Raw genomic sequence first — 17901 nt, forward strand, 5'->3', positions numbered from 1 at the left:
AAGCACCCACTACACTCTCGGAGTGGTTGGCGTTAGGAAGGGCATCCAGTTGAAGAAACTCTGCCAGATCAAGATTGGAGCCTGGTGCGGCCGTCTGGTTCGCCAGCCCTCAGTCAAAATCGTTCAACCCATGCTAGCATGGAAAGCGGACATTAAACGATGATGATGATGATGGATAACAGGAAATAAAAGGGGTGTTTTTTTTTTATGCCCAGCTTCAGCAGGAGATGCATACTGTATGTAGTCTCGGGCTGTATGGGCTGCGGTCTCACATCCACCCTTAACTCTCATTTACAACTGGACAGGGCTTAGTGCCTCGCTCTGGTCATCCCTGATTGATCTACATGCTATCCTGGCTACAACTTGTGGAAGGACATTGCCCAACATTATTGGATGGAAGCATCTGTCCTTCTTCTCCAGCGCAATCAGAGTAGCTGAAAAGAGATGTTGGGCATGGCGAAGGTAATCCATACAAAGAGGACAAAAGCAAACATACTCTTGCCTCAGCAGAGTTTGGTGGGATCAAACCTCTGAGGTTGTCGGGTCACAGGCCATCTACTCCACCAATGCTGCTCATAGGGATTCCAGAGTGGCAGCCACATCACCATTGGATGCAGTCAACTGTTGGGGATTAGGAAACCCCCAACATCTTCCGAAGGGTCCAGATGCTTGAGATGGAGATCAGCCAGAACATCTGGCATGGGTTCGAGCACTGTGTTGCTTGGGGCCAGCATGCACACAGTGGCCCTCAAATTACTTTACAATTGACCTGTACTCAGAGCCTTTTCACACCACCAGAAGGGGTCTAATTCATCATCATCGTTTAACGTCCGTTCTCCATGCTAGCATGGGTTGGACGGTTCGACCGGGGAAGAAGAGCTTCTTCTTATAAACTGAAGACTTAATGAAGTAAAACTTGAATCACTCATTTATTAATATCATTTAAAAAATTTTATTGTAGTTCATTTGACTTGTTAAATTAATTTTAAAAGTTGTTATCCTGGCCATCCAGCCATACATACATACAGGCATGCCCTCTGCAGCCATGGTGCCTTCACTCCCTTGTAGCCGAGAGGTCCATGTCTTGCAAGACCCCAGCTGCTGGTGCCAAGTAAAAAAGCACCCATTGTGGTGGTATGTATAAAGTACCTGTGTTAGTGCCATGTAAAAAGCACCCACTACACTTTGTGAAGTGGTCAGTGTTAGGTAAGGGCATCCGGTCATAGAAACCTTGCCAAAACAAACAGCAGAGCTTGGCGCAGTCCTCTGGCTTCCCAGCTCCTGTCAAACCATCCCAACCCATACCAGCATGGAAAGCAGACATTATGTCATGATGATGTTATATTCTTTTTCTTTCTAAAAAAGATGGCTTAAAGGAATTACATCTTCAATAGAGACAAAGGCTCAACATCAAACACTTCCTACAAATGAATAATATGCCGGTGGCATGTAAAAAGCACCAACCGATCGTGGCCATTGCCAGCCTCCTCTGGCCCCTGTGCCAGTGACACATAAAAAGCACCAGCCGATCGTGGACATTGCCAGCGTCCTCTAGCCTCTGTGCCGGTGGCACGTAAAAAGCACCCACTACACTCACAGAGTGGTTGGCATCCATCTGTAGAAACCATGCCAGATCAGATTGGAGCCTGGTGCAGCCTCCTGGCTTCCCAGACCCCGGCCGAACCGTCCAACCCATGCCAGCATGGAAAACGGACGTTAAACGATGATGATGATGATAAAGCCCACTGAGCTGCTACAAATATTAGGCCACACAATCCTTGGTAGTCTTCCATGATGATCTAACGTACGCAACTTTGCCAAACATTTTTTTATCTTAGATGACCATAACAAGCCTGGTAGCAATTCCCCTGCCATATCACAACAGTAGCAAGGTGACAGGCTACCGGGATTGCCTACATTAAAAATAGGATAAGGTAGTTGATTTTAGTTAGAGAAATGTCTTGTCATCTTATTAGTGGACATCTCATCAAATTGTTCACGTGTGTGATTGTCATATGTTTATTATTAAAAGTTTGCATTGGAACAGACAGTCCAACAAAGAGAACCGATTCCATTGGTTCTCTTCATTCTTTTATTTATGACAGCAGAATCTGTGTTGAGGGAGAAGCAAGAATATCCCTGTGAACATCGCAAGTGTGGTAACTAGTTCAACATTTAGACTGTTGTAACTGTGGAGACCCTACGAGATACAAGAATTTACCTGCCATCATGCTTCAATGATCATGATTTACAAACACCGTTTATCTGTAATAATATCATCATCATCGTTTAACGTCCGCTTTCCATGCTAGCATGGGTTGGACGATTTTGACTGAGGGCTGGCGAACCAGATGGCTGCACCAGGCTCCAATCTTGATCTGGCAGAGTTTCTACAGCTGGATGCCCTTCCTAAACGCCAACCACTCCGAGTGTAGTGGGTGCTTTTTACGTGCCACCGGCACGATGGCCAGTCAGGCAGTACTGGCAACAACCTCGCTCGAATCCTTTTACACATGCCACCGGCACAGATGCCAGTAAGGCGATGCTGGTAACGATCCTGCTCGAATGGTGCCTTTTACGTGCCACCGGCACGGAAACCAGTTAGCTGCTCTGGCAATGAGTGATAATCCATTAGAGTATTTCTACATATTTTTGGTCAGATTTTTGAAATCACTTGTCACCACAAAATATTTACATTCCTTACTGACAGCACAACTAATTATCTTTGAAGTTCTGGTAACTTTAGGAATAAAAGATCCCCTGAAAATACTGTCTACTGAAGGTAAGGTGAAGAAAAAAAATGCAAAACAGATATTAAGAACAAATGAAGATATGTGCTGTACAAAAACTGTATTTTGTCTGCCATATGTGGAAGGTCCCAGTTTCATATAAATGAAATTGACAATAGAGGGCATTGAAGTGAATGTGAGAAGTCTTGTGATGAAGCAGCTAAGGAATACGGCCAGAGGAAGAAATACTGCTAAGCATTTTGTCAGGCAAGGCGGCAAGCTGGCAGAATCGTTAGCACGCTGGGCAAAGTGCTTAGCGGTATTTCGTCTGCTGTTACATTCTGAGTTCAAATTTCGCCGAGGTCAACTTTGCCTTTCATCCTTTCAGGGTTGATTAAATAAGTACTAGTTACGCACTGGGGTCGATCTAATCGACTTAATCCGTTTGTCTGTCCTTGTTTGTCCCCTCTGTGTTTAGCCCCTTGTGGGTAGTAAAGAAATAGGTATTTCATCTACTGCTACATTCAGAGCTCAAATTCCGCTGAAGTCGACTTTGCCTTTCATCCTTTCGGGGTCGATAAATTAAGTACCAGTTACACACTGGGATTGATGTAATCGACTTAATCCCTATGTCTGTTCTTGTTTGTCCCCTTTTTTAGCCCCTTGTGGGCAATAAAGAAATAAGCATTTTGTCAGGCATGCCAACCGTTCTGCCAAAGTCCTAGAAACGACTAAATATGTATGAAAGGTATGAATCTTGAAGATTCTACAGAGAAAGAATGGCAGTATGAGTTTCTGCAGATATTTTCTTTGCCAGGATGTGGCTGATGGTAAAGCATCTAAACAACTGCATGCGATAAGGTGACAACCTTTATCTATAAGAAGTAAACACGGTAATTTGGAGCCAGTTGCAAAGTGGCTGGAGTTGGAGAAATTACACAATGAATATAAAAAATAATATTCTCATCACATTTATTTGTATACAATAACAAAAATATAATGGGGAAATGATGGACATAAAAAATACACAGGCGATTTCCGTCAAACACCTAGAACTTAAATTCTTTATATTTCTTGGCTTTTCCACTGTCTTGTTGCTGCCGCTTCCGTTTCTAAAAGTAACAAAGAAAAAATTTTATTATTTTCAGAATTTTACAAAGAAATCCCACAATTGCAGCGTGGAAGGTGTTTGCAAGCCATTTAAGAAATACACAAAAGCCATTCGATTCACTGCAACATTTAAGTTTAATTTGTCAAAATATTTTTGTCGCTAAAATCCGCGACCTGTTCACTGACAAAAACCCGTGCTGCATCCGAGAAAGTAACAGTTAGTTCGTCATATATATGTACATATGTATGTGTGTATGTATGTATACACGCATGTATGCATGCATGCATGAATGTATGTACGTACATACGCCTGTGTGTATGTATGTATGTATGTATGTATGTGTGTATATGCACGCACATACATACTATAAACTTAAAGCTATAAACCTGTAGTGATGGATAGATGTAGACTGACCACTCATCACAATAATATCAAATTTCAACCTCCCCCGCAGAAACTAGGAAGTGATTTACGACCCTCACCCCCAAAACAAAACTCTAAAACCTATTATCAGACATTTATCTCTATATCACAAAACATTTGTTTTACTATTACTTATCTTTTTTTTCCCCTTACATCTAGTTAGTTCAGGTTAAATATATATATATATATTTTGGCAATTTGCAAGTGAACAATCTTAATGTAATTCTAATATTTTCCATCTTGTCTTACTAGTAGGGCTTCTGGGAATTACCCCAATGTTTCAATTAATTAACTCCATAAGATTAAAACTATAATCAAAGTACTGTATTTTAACATGTATAAGAAACCCCTTTTTGTTAAAAATTAGGTTAAAAAATATGGAAGTTTTTTTTATGCATGGATAGTATTATAATCCCTTACAAAACCTTATTTCCAAATTCTTAGCCCCCAAAATTAGGGGGTTCCTTATACATGTTAAAATATGGTACTTGTAACTTAGAACCAGTCAATCTGAACATAACTTGAAAACCTGTATGATTTGATCTTGTGGTGGTGCCACAAAAAAAAAAAGCACCTGTGCTGGTATCACATAAAATGAACACCCATACTGGTGCCACATAAAAAACACCTGTGTTGGTGCCACATAAAAAACACCTGTGCTGGTATCACATAAGAACACCCATACTGGTGCCACATAAAAAACATCCATGCTGGTGCCATGTAAAAAATACATGGGCCAGTGTCACAAAAGCAGCACCCACGCCAGCATCCCATAAAATGCATCCATGCTGGTGCCATATAAAAAACACCTGTATTAGTGCTAGGTGAAAAGCGCCCATGCTGGTTCCATGTAAAAAAAAAAACTCCCAAAAGACTCTGTAAAACGACTGGCATTAAGAAGGACATCCAGCAGTAGAAATCTTGTCAAAACAGACAATTGTAGCCTGGTGCAGCTCTCCGGCAAGCCAACTCTGGTCTAACTGTCCAACCCATGCCAGCATAGAAAATGGATGTTAAATGATGATGATGATAAAATTTGACAATTCTAAACTGAATTCTTTCTTCCTTTTCAGAATTTTTCAATTATCGAGAAAATGAAGATGTCGGTTCTTACCCTTTGTTTGGCAGCATGTTCAGCAACCATGTCTGTCAAATCTTCCTTCTCCAACTGAGACTGTTGTTCACGCATGGTTTGCTCATACTTGGCTTGCATTGCTGCACTGTCCATATCCAATTCTTCAGGATTCAAAGCCACTTCAATTGCCTCAGTTCCTCCCTTTTCACCAAACCGTTTCTGAGTCGGCATTCCAGTTACCTAAACAACATAAAAAGAAACAAAATTAGCATCGACCGAATAAATGGGAATAATCACATCCACGTTAAAGTTCTAACAAATACAAACTCAACATCAAAAATCAATGGAAATTGTAGTTGTGATCCCTGTGCAAGTGGCACGTAAAAAGCATCCACTACGCTCTTGGAGTGGTTGGTGTTACGAAGGGCATCCAGCTGTAGAAACTCTGCCAGATCAAGATTGGAGCCTGGTGCACCATCTGGTTCGCCAGCCCTCATTCAGAATCGTCCAACCCATGCTAGCATGGAAAGCAGACGTTAAACGTTGATGATGATGATGATGTAGTTAACATTCAGAAATCGAATTCAAAATATGTGAGTGGTGAAGGAAAAGCAAGATTAATGACTAATGTAGTGAAGATTCCATCTCAAAGTAACATGTCTGCTAGTCTTCCTGAAATGATTGTTTTTAAGTTAGGCACAACACTGGCATTTCTGACGGGAGACGGTTAGTCAATCCATAAGTATTGGACCAGTGCTCGACTGGTACTTTCCTTTATTGAATCTTAGTGGTTAGATAGCCTAACCACTAAGCCATGCACCTTCATGATTAAACGAAGGCAAAACTTGACTGAGTAGTCTGAATGCTAAATAGTTAAGCAAGGTAAGGTTATTTATAACAAACTTTTAGTCTGACATGCATACATTTAACCCTTTCGTTACCGTATTTCTGTTGAGATGCTCTGTGTTTCTTTCAATTAATTTTAAATATAACAAAGAATAACTTAGTTATCATTAAGCTAGTGTTAGGAATATAAATTGTGACTAAGGCTTAATGGAAGATTTTAAATCAAAACTTATGAAAACAAGACATTTATACAACAGAGCCAGGGCCGGTTTCAGCCAGGTTAGTAATGAAAGGGTTAAAAATATCATGGTGACTTTAACCCTTTTGTTACCCTATTTCTGTTGAGATGCTCTGATGATGATAACAAAGAAATTTAGTAAAATAACTTAATTATCATTAAGCTTGTGTTAGGAACATAAATTGTGACTAAGGTTTGGTGGAAAATTTTTATTCAAAATTTATGAAAACAAGACATTATTTGTACAACAGAGCCAGAGGCGGTTTCAGCCAGGTTGGTAACGAAAGGGTCAAAGCGCAGTCCATAGTTAAGCAAGGTTAGAATAATGCTAATACTTATACATACAGCAGACATATCATATATATGAGCCGAACCCATCATATTTGCTCCAACATTGGTTTTCTTCTCCGGCAGAATTGTATAAAGAGCTGGTGTGTCACCACCTTGGTCAATTGCATCTTCTATACGCTTCTTCCTCAGTTCTATCATGTCAGGTGTTTCCACTCCCATCGGAACTGACGTTATTCCACTCGGTGTAACTAATCTGAAATAAATAGAGTGATTCATTAATTGAGATTGTGTTCATTAATGTTTTATATTTCCATCAATTTAAAAAAACTTTTTTTTTTAAACTGGTTTATATTCAATGTACAATGCTAGAAAACAACAGAAATATCTACAGATCCAAACCATTATGTGAATTTTAATGGAAGTTTAATTTGCTGCCAAACACCAAGAATCTAACTGTAAATTTGGAATACTACCAATTTTTACTCGTGAGCTTCATATTGTAACAATTGCAAGTTTTAGATTCAGTTCTTTTACCAATCTTTTCATCATCGTTTGATGATGATGATGATGATGATGAACCCCTTGACCCAGTTTATCATCATCATCAAACGATGATGATGATGATGAACTCCCTGACCCAGTTTTTACTCAGCCAGTAACTGCTGATCTTGGGTGATTCAAGAACCACTGCTGAATGAAGCTAGCATTAATCAATAGACTCTACCCAGAATCCTTCGGTACTTCAGGTCAGCATTGAGTCACAGCTCTGCCAGTTCTAATCCAACTACACTTGGCAAGGAATGTATTCAATTCTCATCAATCTGAAACTATTAAAACGTAACCAAAAACAACGATCTTCTTCATCCCCATCAAAAGAATGTTTTGCAATCTTTTGACTGGGTCTGGAACGAAAAACCTCCAAACTAAGTTGCCTGTGTTCCATTAATCCCTGCTCGCTTAGACTGGAAGTTTCCATCAGACCGTGTCCTGTGATGGCAGAGCTCTCGTTCCCCTTCTGCACTCAACATTTTATTTTAATGCGGACCCTAATGTACAAATACATTTAACCCTTTAGTGTTTAAACCGGCCACATCCGGCCCAATATATTCTACATGTTTTATATTCAAACTGGCCATATCTAGCCCCTTACACCTAACCTACATTGACATTCTAAAAATAAATATTCACATCATTGAAACCTCAAAGCTATAAGATAATGCAGGATTAATTCAAAACAATTTGAGTGGAAAAGCATTACATTTAACAAGAGTATTCTGAACATTAAAGGGTTAAGCTGCCCCTTCTCCTCTTACAAACTACAAAAAAACAAAAAACAAAAAAGAAAACCGAACAACATTCACTAGAGGTAAATTAAGAAACAAGGTACATACCCCTCGGCACCAGGGGTTATAAGCCCTGTTGTGTCTAATTCTTCTTCGGAAGACTCTTCTTCTGACTCTTCACATTCTGACTCTGATTCCAATTCACCCCAATGAGTCTTATCAATTTCTTCTTCAGAAACTATAGTCTGGTATACAAAAAAAAATTTTTAATTTAATAAACATAGAAATAATTCAAATAATCAGATTTTCTTTATTTATTCTCCCTTAACCCTAACGTTAATCCCTGACACTTGAAACACAACAAAAGAGAAAACTTGGATGAACTCTAACGGTTCTTTCTGCTTGAATATCATCACAGGTAATTGTTGGAGAAGTATCGACAATTTATACATTAATCACTCGTAACAACTGGACTGCAGCCATGCTGGAGCACTGCTTTTTAATCACACATCATCATCATCATTGTTCGACTGTGGTCGAGACAATGGAATTTACCATGCTACGCCAGACCTCACAGTCCATCATAGCATTACGGAGGTCCTGTTGCTGGATGCCTGTGTCCCTGGAGATTACATCAGGGTAGGAGAGTGTGCGCCCTCTGGTATCGCGAGCAGATGGCTTCCAGGGAAGAAGAGTAGATATTACCTCGTTTTCAGCTCTACAACAATGTCCAGCAAACTGGACTCTCCTACCTTTCACAAGAGATGATACAGGTGGTAGTTTCCCATATATTTGCATTTTGGTTGGATGGCGCTTACACCTGCATCTAATCAATTCTTCAATGGCTGAGTAGCTAAGTAGCTATTTGTGATACAATATATATACATATAAGAAAAGATCATTTGTTTACATTCAAAATACTCCTTAACCTTAAAAAATACCATTGATGTTTTCAGCATATTGGTAACTTACATATTATAAAGTTAAGGAGATTCAGTTTTAGCATCAATCCACATGTTAATCATTTGGAAAGAGCATCATCATAACCATTATCACCATCATTTAATGTCCATTTTCCATTCTGGCAGTTTGACAGGTGCTACAGCAGGCTCCAATTGTCTCTTTTGGCATGGTTTCTATGACTGGATACCTTTCCTAACACCAATCCCTTTACAGAGTGCATTGGGTGTTTTTTTTACATAGCACAAGCACAGGGGCATAATATGTGGTACCAGCACCAGATGAAGCAACAGAATAAAATCTCAGATGACCAACACCTTATCTGCTTGACTATTATAAATCCATAAAGAATCTATCATGTGCACAATTACAAGAAAGGAGTACGGCTGATAGAATTGACTCAAAGATTGTACTTTGTGTTCTGTGAGAAAATTTTCTAGGCTAGATATAAAATAAAGAAAAGTAATTTATACTAGGCCATAGCCATTTCTGCCACTTTAATACATTTAGAACATCTATCATATATCAACAACACCATTAGCAGAGTTACCAAACGCTGTATTTGATACTGCACAAAGCAATCTTAAATAATATAGTATAATAATAATGAAGTTATTGTATACGGTGCTCAGGTGTATTACAGCTCATCAGAAAAAGTAGCTAAAACTGCATTTAAGAAGTTATTTGTGATACAACTTCTAATAATTTTTTTCTAATAAGCCTACTGGCTATTCACAACATCAGTGCCTGTTTAGGCACAAAGATTCTATGTGTATCGCTGTTGTTCCCAGCAGTTGAGGATCTACCATTGACAAGGCCAAGGAAGGGTGAGATCACATTATCCGGTAGTCTCAGCTGTGGTGATGGCAGCTGATTTACCTCCCACTAGTGATATAAACAAGAGTGCTTACAAGCACCACAAAACTGAGAGATTCCCTCATAGTAAAGTATCACAGAATTCTGTGTTCTAAAAGTGCATCTATTTTTAAGTGGGGATAAATATTACCTTTTGCCATTAATACCACTTCTGTTTCTAATAATTATTTGTTATCAAACCCATTTTTCAATGAAATTTATTTCTATTATTAAAGACTGTATGATTAATTTGATATGGTATTTATAGTACTATCTTAGGAGATTCTGGTTATCATCAGTGCTTAAAGGGTAAGAAATATTTGAATATAAATCAGTCAGAGATTTCTAACAAAAATGCAAGGAACTTTGAGACAACAGTTGTTTGAGGAACATTAACCCATTAGTACCCGTGGTCCTCTTTTAAGGACCAGAAAGATAATCCATCATATTTCTGCAACACCTGTATTTTTCTGAGATACCTTTAGTTAGTCATCAAGACTGGAATGTCTTTCAAATATTGTAATAAAAAATTTTCTTTGTATATTTAGCATCAGATAAAGTTGTATAGAAAAAAATTTTTGGTAATAAATTAAATTTTTTAAATTTGGGCACCAATGGGTTAATCCCTTTTCTTATCTAACATTTGTTAACAGAATGAGAAATGAGAAAACGGACATAACGGTTTCATAAAGGAAACAAAAATACAAGAAACCTGATATTTACCTGGAATTCTCCACTTTGGGTACCAAAAACATCACCATACAATGGCTTGCCTGATTCGTCAACAGGAGGTTTACCCCAACCGCCAGCATGATAACCGAATGAACATGACTGTAATTAAAAAATAACAATTATAATAGTTTTATTCATAAACTGTTTCTCTGTAATGAGATTTACAAAGTATCTCAAAGCTGTTCAAAATCTTATAATAAAACAGAGTTTGTGTGCGTGTGTGTGTGCGCACGCATGTTCCTTATGGATTCGAAAACTGGGTTGCCGATTTTGACGCATGAGGTTTCAAAAGATTCAGTAATGATGATTTTTTGCACAACTCCTTTTTACTACAAAATAACTTCAAAAACAAGGTCCGGTCACATAATTTTGAGGTCTTTAAGCTAAGGGAGGCAACTCTCCCTGAACACTCTAAAATACATGGAGTCTTACCAGGGAATGAAACTTCAAAAATATACTGTCGACATTTTTAGTATTATTTATAGCAGATAATCTTTTAAGTGAAGTATGCTTGTCTGTGTTTTGTTTAGCCCAGAGTTGCCTCTGATACAGCAGACCCATCGCATAGTTTTTGGGGGTTTTTTCTTCCTGAAAAACTGTAAATTTGTGTCTTTCTTTTGGTGAAAGCGTTTGTTTTAGGAGAGATTTGGTTGCTATTTGTAGTAGCTCAAGTTACGACAGAGACACTTCTGTGTGTGTGTGTTTTGTTGTGGTGAAAAAAACAACAACTTTTTCTCGGACAATTTTGCACAATAATGCACGATGATGATGAAAGATATAAGTTATAAATTTCCTCCTCTGTACATTGCGAATAAGTGATGTTCCTGTGTCTGATGACATCTATCTAAATTTTCTACATCAAGTTCCATGTTAGTGAAAAGAAGTCACAAATCCCCTCTTTGACTCACTGCAAATTTATTCTGTTACTTAGTCAGAATTGAAACTCCACACTGAATTACTATTATAGGTAAAATTTAGTATGTTAATTATATTATCTCATTGCCCCCCTAAAGCCTAACATATCTGACATGCCCAGGGCTCCCTGGGTGTGGGGAATACTGCCCATGTTGAAAACCACTTTGGTAAAGGAAGTAGGATGTCAGTGAAATAGGAAATGTCGTATAATTAACAGGGAAGTATAATTAACAAGGAAGGTCGTCAAAAATTATGAAGTCTGTCAGTTGTAAAGTTTGTGAAAGTTTTATTTGTGTTGTTGTTGTTGTTGTTGATGAATAAAGAATTCTAGGAAGCTAATCCAGTCGTTCAGGTCTATCGAAGGACCATGAAGAAGGAAAAAAGAAGGTTGTGCATAAATCTCGAAAGGCAACAAAAAGTTTAATACATACTTCTGGGATTGGTGCATTCAAGCCAGGGATCTTGAGATTTGGGTAGGATGGAGGAGGTCCATATCGTTGCATAGCGATCAACCACGGCGGGGGAACTTTCTCTGAATTCTGAAATAGGTAAAAAAAAAAAAAAAAAAAAAAAAAAGATGATGAAATACAATCTTCAGAACATTCAGTATGAGGGCATATGCACCTGAATATCTATTTCTTTATTACCCACAAGGGGCTAAACACAGAGGGGACAAACAAGGACAGACAAACGGATTAAGTCGATTACATCGACCCCAGTGCGTAACTGGTACTTAATTTATCGACCCCAAAAAGATGAAAAGCAAAGTCGACCTCGGCGGAATTTGAACTCAGAACGTAATGGCAGATGAAATATGGCTACGCATTTCGCTCGGCATGCTAACGTTTCTGCCACATCGCAGCCTTATGCACCTAAATATAGTACCAAAGAGCAACGGCTCAGAACGATAAAAGAATATGTGTGTGTGTGTGTGTTTCCCCTTGTGTTTGTCCTCTATCACTGCTTCACAACCAGTGTTGGTTTGTTTACATCCTCAAGTTCAGCAAAAGGAAACTGACAGGAGAAGCAACAAGTCTAAGAAAGCTTCCCAACCACATGCTTCTGAGTTCAATCCCTCTGCATGGCACCTTGGGCAAGTGTCTTCTACTAAAGCCTTGGGCCAACCAAAGCCTGGTGAGTGGATTTGGTAGACGGAAACTGAAAGAAGCCTGTTGTCTATATGTCCTTATATATAGGTACTGAAGGTCAGATGGTGGGGCATGCACAGTTGTTGATATATTCCTGGGTCCTCTCAGACGACCCATCGAGTAGAGTCCTGGTCAGTCCTCACCTCTGTGAGATACCTCCTCATCTGCAATGACCATGTGGAATGTAGTCAACAACACAAGCCATCAACCCAGCCAGATCCTCAGTGAGGAGAACATAGTAACCAGGGTCTGACTTGGAAAATCTGCAGCCCTCTGGTCCTCCCTGTCCTGCTCTATACTTGTGAGACTTGGACACTTTCCTGGGCCCTTAGATTACACCTGAACTCCTTAGCCACCAGGGTGCTTTGCAGGATTATGGGTTACCATCGGTTGGATTTTGTATCCAATCAACCACTCTGCTCAGGGATGTGCCTTGTTACTTGTATAATTTGGATGCATCAGCTCAAACTGCTTGGTCATGTGTGTGTGTGTCTGTCCCAATACCTATTTCTTTGCTACCCACAAGGGGCTAAACACAGAGAAAACAAACAAGAACAGACAAACGGATTAAGTCGATTACATTGACCCCAGTGCGTAACTGGTACTTATTTAAACGACCCCGAAAGGATGAAAGGTAAAGTCGACCTTGGCGGAATTTGAACTCAGAACGTAGCGGCAGACGAAATACGGCTATGCATTTCGCCTGGCGTGCTAACGATTCTGCTAGCTCGCCATCCCAATACCATCTGACAACTGGTGTTGATGTGTTTACATCCCCTTAACTTAGTGGTTTGGCAAAATGGCAAAAAAAAAGACAATAGAATGAATACAAAGCTTAAAAAAGAAAGAAAAGGGTTCAAGGTTTTGCACATTTCAATATAGTTTTCTAGTCATAAGGTGTGATGATGGGGTAGAGAGTATGATAAAGGTGAGGAAAAGGAGGAGAACAAGGAAGAAGATGGATAAGGAAAGAAATGATGAAGAAGAAAGCTTGAAGGAGCACTTAATCATTTGACCAACAAGCTGTAATTAATGAGCCAACTTAATCGGAATTGAACTGCAGCTACACAAAAGCTAAAATAATACTCTTGATAATGGGAAAAGTTGGATTGTTACAAAGAGACTCTCAAAAAATAGAAATTGGTTAATAAATATATGTAGGAAATTCATAAATAAATACATTAAAATAACTTACTGGACCAACTGGCATGCCTAGGGCTGTTCTCAGTTCATCAGATAGATTACCAGGTTTTTTCTCTTTTAGACGTGTCTCAAATTCTTTACCCTGAAATATCAAGTCATAAGAAGACATATATAGATAGATATACACAAACAGAATACAAAAATTATAAATAACATGAAGACAAGGTAAAACAAAAATAAACACAAAATGTCTATTAGTTTTACGCTCAGCAAAAATAAATGGAAAATCTTTTATGTCTTGAGCCAATGTTCTTGTAACAGAAAGAAGAGATGAGGAGAGAACAAAAAAAATGGAGGGAAAAAGAATGTATTTCAATGAGATGGTCACTAATAGGAAAGTAGGAAAAGGTTACTTGAGGTGTGAGTAGCAAAGGGGACAACTGTGAGAGGTGAGTTGAGGTGTAGGTGGTTAAGGGAACATTTCTGAATCTGGCACATGTGTGTGTGTATGTGTGTGTCATACTTATATTTAAGTACACAACATAAAACTCCATATATTGCATTATACTCCAAAACGATGACTGAGAAGAAAATTTAAGTTATTTCACTGGAGACTCATCAGCAATAGAAGTCATAGAGTACAAGACAAGTGAATGTTTAAATTATAGATTTATAACATCATCATCATCGTTTAACGTCCACTTTCCATGCTAGCATGGGTTGGATGATTTGACTGAGGTCTGGCAAGCCAGATGGCTGCACCAGGCTCCAATCTTGATCTGGCAGAGTTTCTACAGCTGAATGCCCTTCCTAACGCCAACATCACCAAGAGTGTAGTGGGTGTTTTTACGTGCCACTGGCACAAGGGCCAGTCAGGCAGTACTGGCAACGGCCACACTCAAATAGTGCTTTTTATGTGCCACCTGCACAGGAGCCAGTCCAGCGGCACTGGCAACAACCTCGGTCGAATGATAATATTCAATTCAAAGATACTCGACTTCATTGTATTCTTTGCATGTTTGCATTTAGGCAGAGAAAATGTAAAACTTCAACTTCTGATTTGATAAAAAAATTTAAAAACGAAAAACAAAACATGAAAAAAAATGTCAGAATTTACCTCGTAATAAAGATCCCCATGAATGGTCAATTTGGGTTTGGTTTGCCATCGGAAGAAGGCATCATGGAGTTTTTGGTAATCAATATCAATCTTGCCAAGTTTAGGACGCACTTTCTCACGCATCTTTGCTTTCAAGGTTTTCTGGTCTTCCTGGAAAATACAATCCATAAAAATGCTACATAAAACTGTAGAGAAGAATATAACCCCAAAAAGATGAACAGTAGCAGTCTTGTTACAGGTATAATTCTTTTCAATCTATTAATTTCACCTTTAATATTCGTTTTAAATTTTGGCAGCACAGGGCCAGCAGCTTCATGGGTGGGGCTAAGTCAAATATTTCAAATTCCATTGCCCAAATCCCTTGCAAAGCCTTGGTCAGCCCTGGAGCTACAGTAAAAGACACTTGCTCAAGGTGCCTTACAATGGTATTGAACCCAAAACCACATTGTTGGGAAGTGAACATCTTAACCGTACAACTATGCCTATTATCATCATTATTTAAAGTCCATTTTCCATTTTGGCATTGGTTGGATGGCTGGACAGGAGCCGGCAAGGTCAGGGCCCACACCAGGTTCCATAGTCTGTTTCTGGCTTGGTTTCTAATGCTCTTCCTTAATGCCAACCTCGTTAGAAAGTGTAATGGGTGCTTTTTATGTGGTACCCTCACCATGCTTTTTCATCATCATCATCATTTAACGTCTGCTTTCTATGCTAGCATGGGTTGGACGATTTGACTGAGGTCTGGTGAATCAGATGGCTACACCAGACTCCAATCAGATCTGCCAGAGTTTCTACAGCTGGATGCCCGTCCTAACGCCAACCACTATGAGAATGTAGTGGGTGCTTTTACGAGCCACCAGCATGGGGGCCAGTCAGGCGGTACTGGCAACGACCTCACTCAAATGTTTTTTTATGTTCCACTGGCACAAGTGCCAGTAAGGTGACGCTGGTAACGATCATGCTCAAATGGTGTTTTATGTGCCACCGGCACGGAAGCCAGTTAGCCACTCTGGCAACAATCACGCTCGGATGGTGCTCTTAGTGCCCCACTAGCATGGATGCCTGCTCTTAGCACCCCACTAGCACTATATGTAAATAATTTATTGGTCCTACCTTTTCAGCCAGAGCAGCTCTCATTTCCATAATTCCAGTAGCTTTGATAAAATCTGGTAGTTCAAAAGGTGGCTTTTCAATACCTCTCTTTCCTTGCAGGTATTTACTTTTAAAACACCAATGACGTGGGACTGGAACCGTATTCCTGGTAGCCTGAAGCAAAACAAACGTAAAATATAAGAACAGTAAATATAATCCAATCCAACAATTAAATTTACCAACCAAATAACTTCATGAAACAATTATAATTAGACTGCACTCAAAAGATATTAGATAAAGCAATTATAAAATTTTAATCATTTACAGATATTTAAAGATGATTATTAGGGTTGAACAATGGAGAACTATAACAAAGAATAGTAAATTTAACCCCCTCAAACCTGAGTCCTTGTCTAACTTTACCCTCCACCTGGGCTCCTGAGCTGACAAAAATAAATAGTTGTGTATACCGTTCAAGATGAATGACTGCAAGCCAACTAATACAGGTCAATCACAAAAAAATTCAGGAGAATCACAATAATAGGCCTCTCTCTGAACTATAGTCTTTGTTCACCCGAATCTTTACTTTCCTCATCACTTTCACCAGTCTGATTGCTCAAATTATTCTAATTGTCTGCGTAAGAGTAAAAATCTTTGTCCAAAGAATAAATACCTATTTCTTAACAACCCTCAAGGGGCTAAACACAGAGGGGACAGACAAACGGATTAAGTCGATTACATCGACTCCGAAAGGATGAAAGGAAAAGTTGACCTCGGCGGAATTTGAACTCAGAACGTAACAGCAGAAGAAATACGGCTACGCATTTCGCCCGGCATGCTAACGATTCTGCCAGCTCGCCACCAATAATTTCTTCAATTGTAAAGAGTCTAGGCCTTGCTCATTTACCAGATGAAGTGCTGGGTTTATCATTCATTTCATTGCAAAATTTCGTTCTTTTTTTTGTTTTTTTTTTCAATTAAAAACCAAAGTAAACAAAAGCACTCAGAGAGGGCAAGCCTCTGCCAAAGCAACACCAACATCCTCTCAACGATTAGCCTATGGTAAGAAGAAAAAGCTCAATGATCACATCCGGTCAAGAAACACAGGAGACATGGTCTTTCAATGCAGAGGATTTGTGAGAGTAAAGAGAAATGAAGAGAGCATCTTCTGCTGGATGCATAAAGTTGATGTACAAGAAGAATGAGATACAATGTGCAAGGAAGAAGAGTGTGCTGGGATGGCCGTATGATGCACATGGAGAATGACAATTGCATAAAGTGCACACATACATACACTATCCTGTTTTATTAAACCCAAATATTTTCAAAAAATTCTAAAAAAAAATATCATTATGTATTTTTTGTAACCAAAACAAAAAAAAACAAAACAAAAGACATTCCTCTTTTCAAGTGTACAAGGTGGCAAAGAATAAAGTTGCCAATAAATTTCAAATAAAGAACAACTTACTTTGAGTTGTACAAGCAGTCTTGGATCCTGAGCTGTGGCATCATGCATCTCCACTACATCAGGTCTTGACACAAGCTAGACAAAAAAAAAAAAAAGAAAAAAAAGAAAATACATAAAATGTTATTTCCATTTTGAGAAAGAGAGCTTTTAAAACAGAAGTCAAGGATATTGATCAGAGGCGCAGGAGTGGCTGTGTGGTAAGTAGCTTGCTAACCAGCCACATGGTTGTGGGTTCAGTCTCACTGCGTGGCATCTTGGGCAAGTGTCTTCTACTATAGCCCCGGGTCGACCAATGCCTTGTGAGTGGATTTGGTAGACGGAAACTGAAAGAAGCCTGTCGTATATATGTATATATATATATATGTGTGTGTGTGTGTGTGTTTGTGTGTCTGTGTTTGTCCCCCTAGCATTGCTTGACAACCGATGCTGGTGTGTTTACGTCCCCGTCACTTAGTGGTTCGGCAAAAGAGACTGA

General features: G+C 39.1%; 1 protein-coding gene across 2 annotated transcripts in view; it reads right to left on the bottom strand.

The window, feature by feature from the left end:
- Window positions 1–3684: 3684 nt before the first annotated feature.
- The window catches only part of LOC115209325 (splicing factor 3B subunit 2), a 33688-nt gene continuing 19471 nt past the window's right edge, over window positions 3685–17901 (bottom strand). For both annotated transcript variants that reach the window (XM_029777682.2, XM_036500831.1), the window contains exons 13-22: window positions 17427–17501; window positions 15980–16132; window positions 14867–15016; window positions 13802–13891; window positions 11890–11997; window positions 10535–10642; window positions 8105–8241; window positions 6768–6966; window positions 5378–5578; window positions 3685–3841 (exon numbers count right to left, since the gene is read on the bottom strand). In XM_029777682.2, coding sequence (XP_029633542.1) covers window positions 3779–3841; window positions 5378–5578; window positions 6768–6966; window positions 8105–8241; window positions 10535–10642; window positions 11890–11997; window positions 13802–13891; window positions 14867–15016; window positions 15980–16132; window positions 17427–17501 — 1284 coding nt within the window. In that variant the 3' untranslated portion in view covers window positions 3685–3778. The remainder of the gene's footprint in view (window positions 3842–5377; window positions 5579–6767; window positions 6967–8104; window positions 8242–10534; window positions 10643–11889; window positions 11998–13801; window positions 13892–14866; window positions 15017–15979; window positions 16133–17426; window positions 17502–17901) is intronic.

This window comes from Octopus sinensis, linkage group LG3, assembly GCF_006345805.1.
Source record: "Octopus sinensis linkage group LG3, ASM634580v1, whole genome shotgun sequence".
Classification (NCBI taxonomy): Eukaryota; Metazoa; Mollusca; class Cephalopoda; order Octopoda; family Octopodidae; genus Octopus; species Octopus sinensis.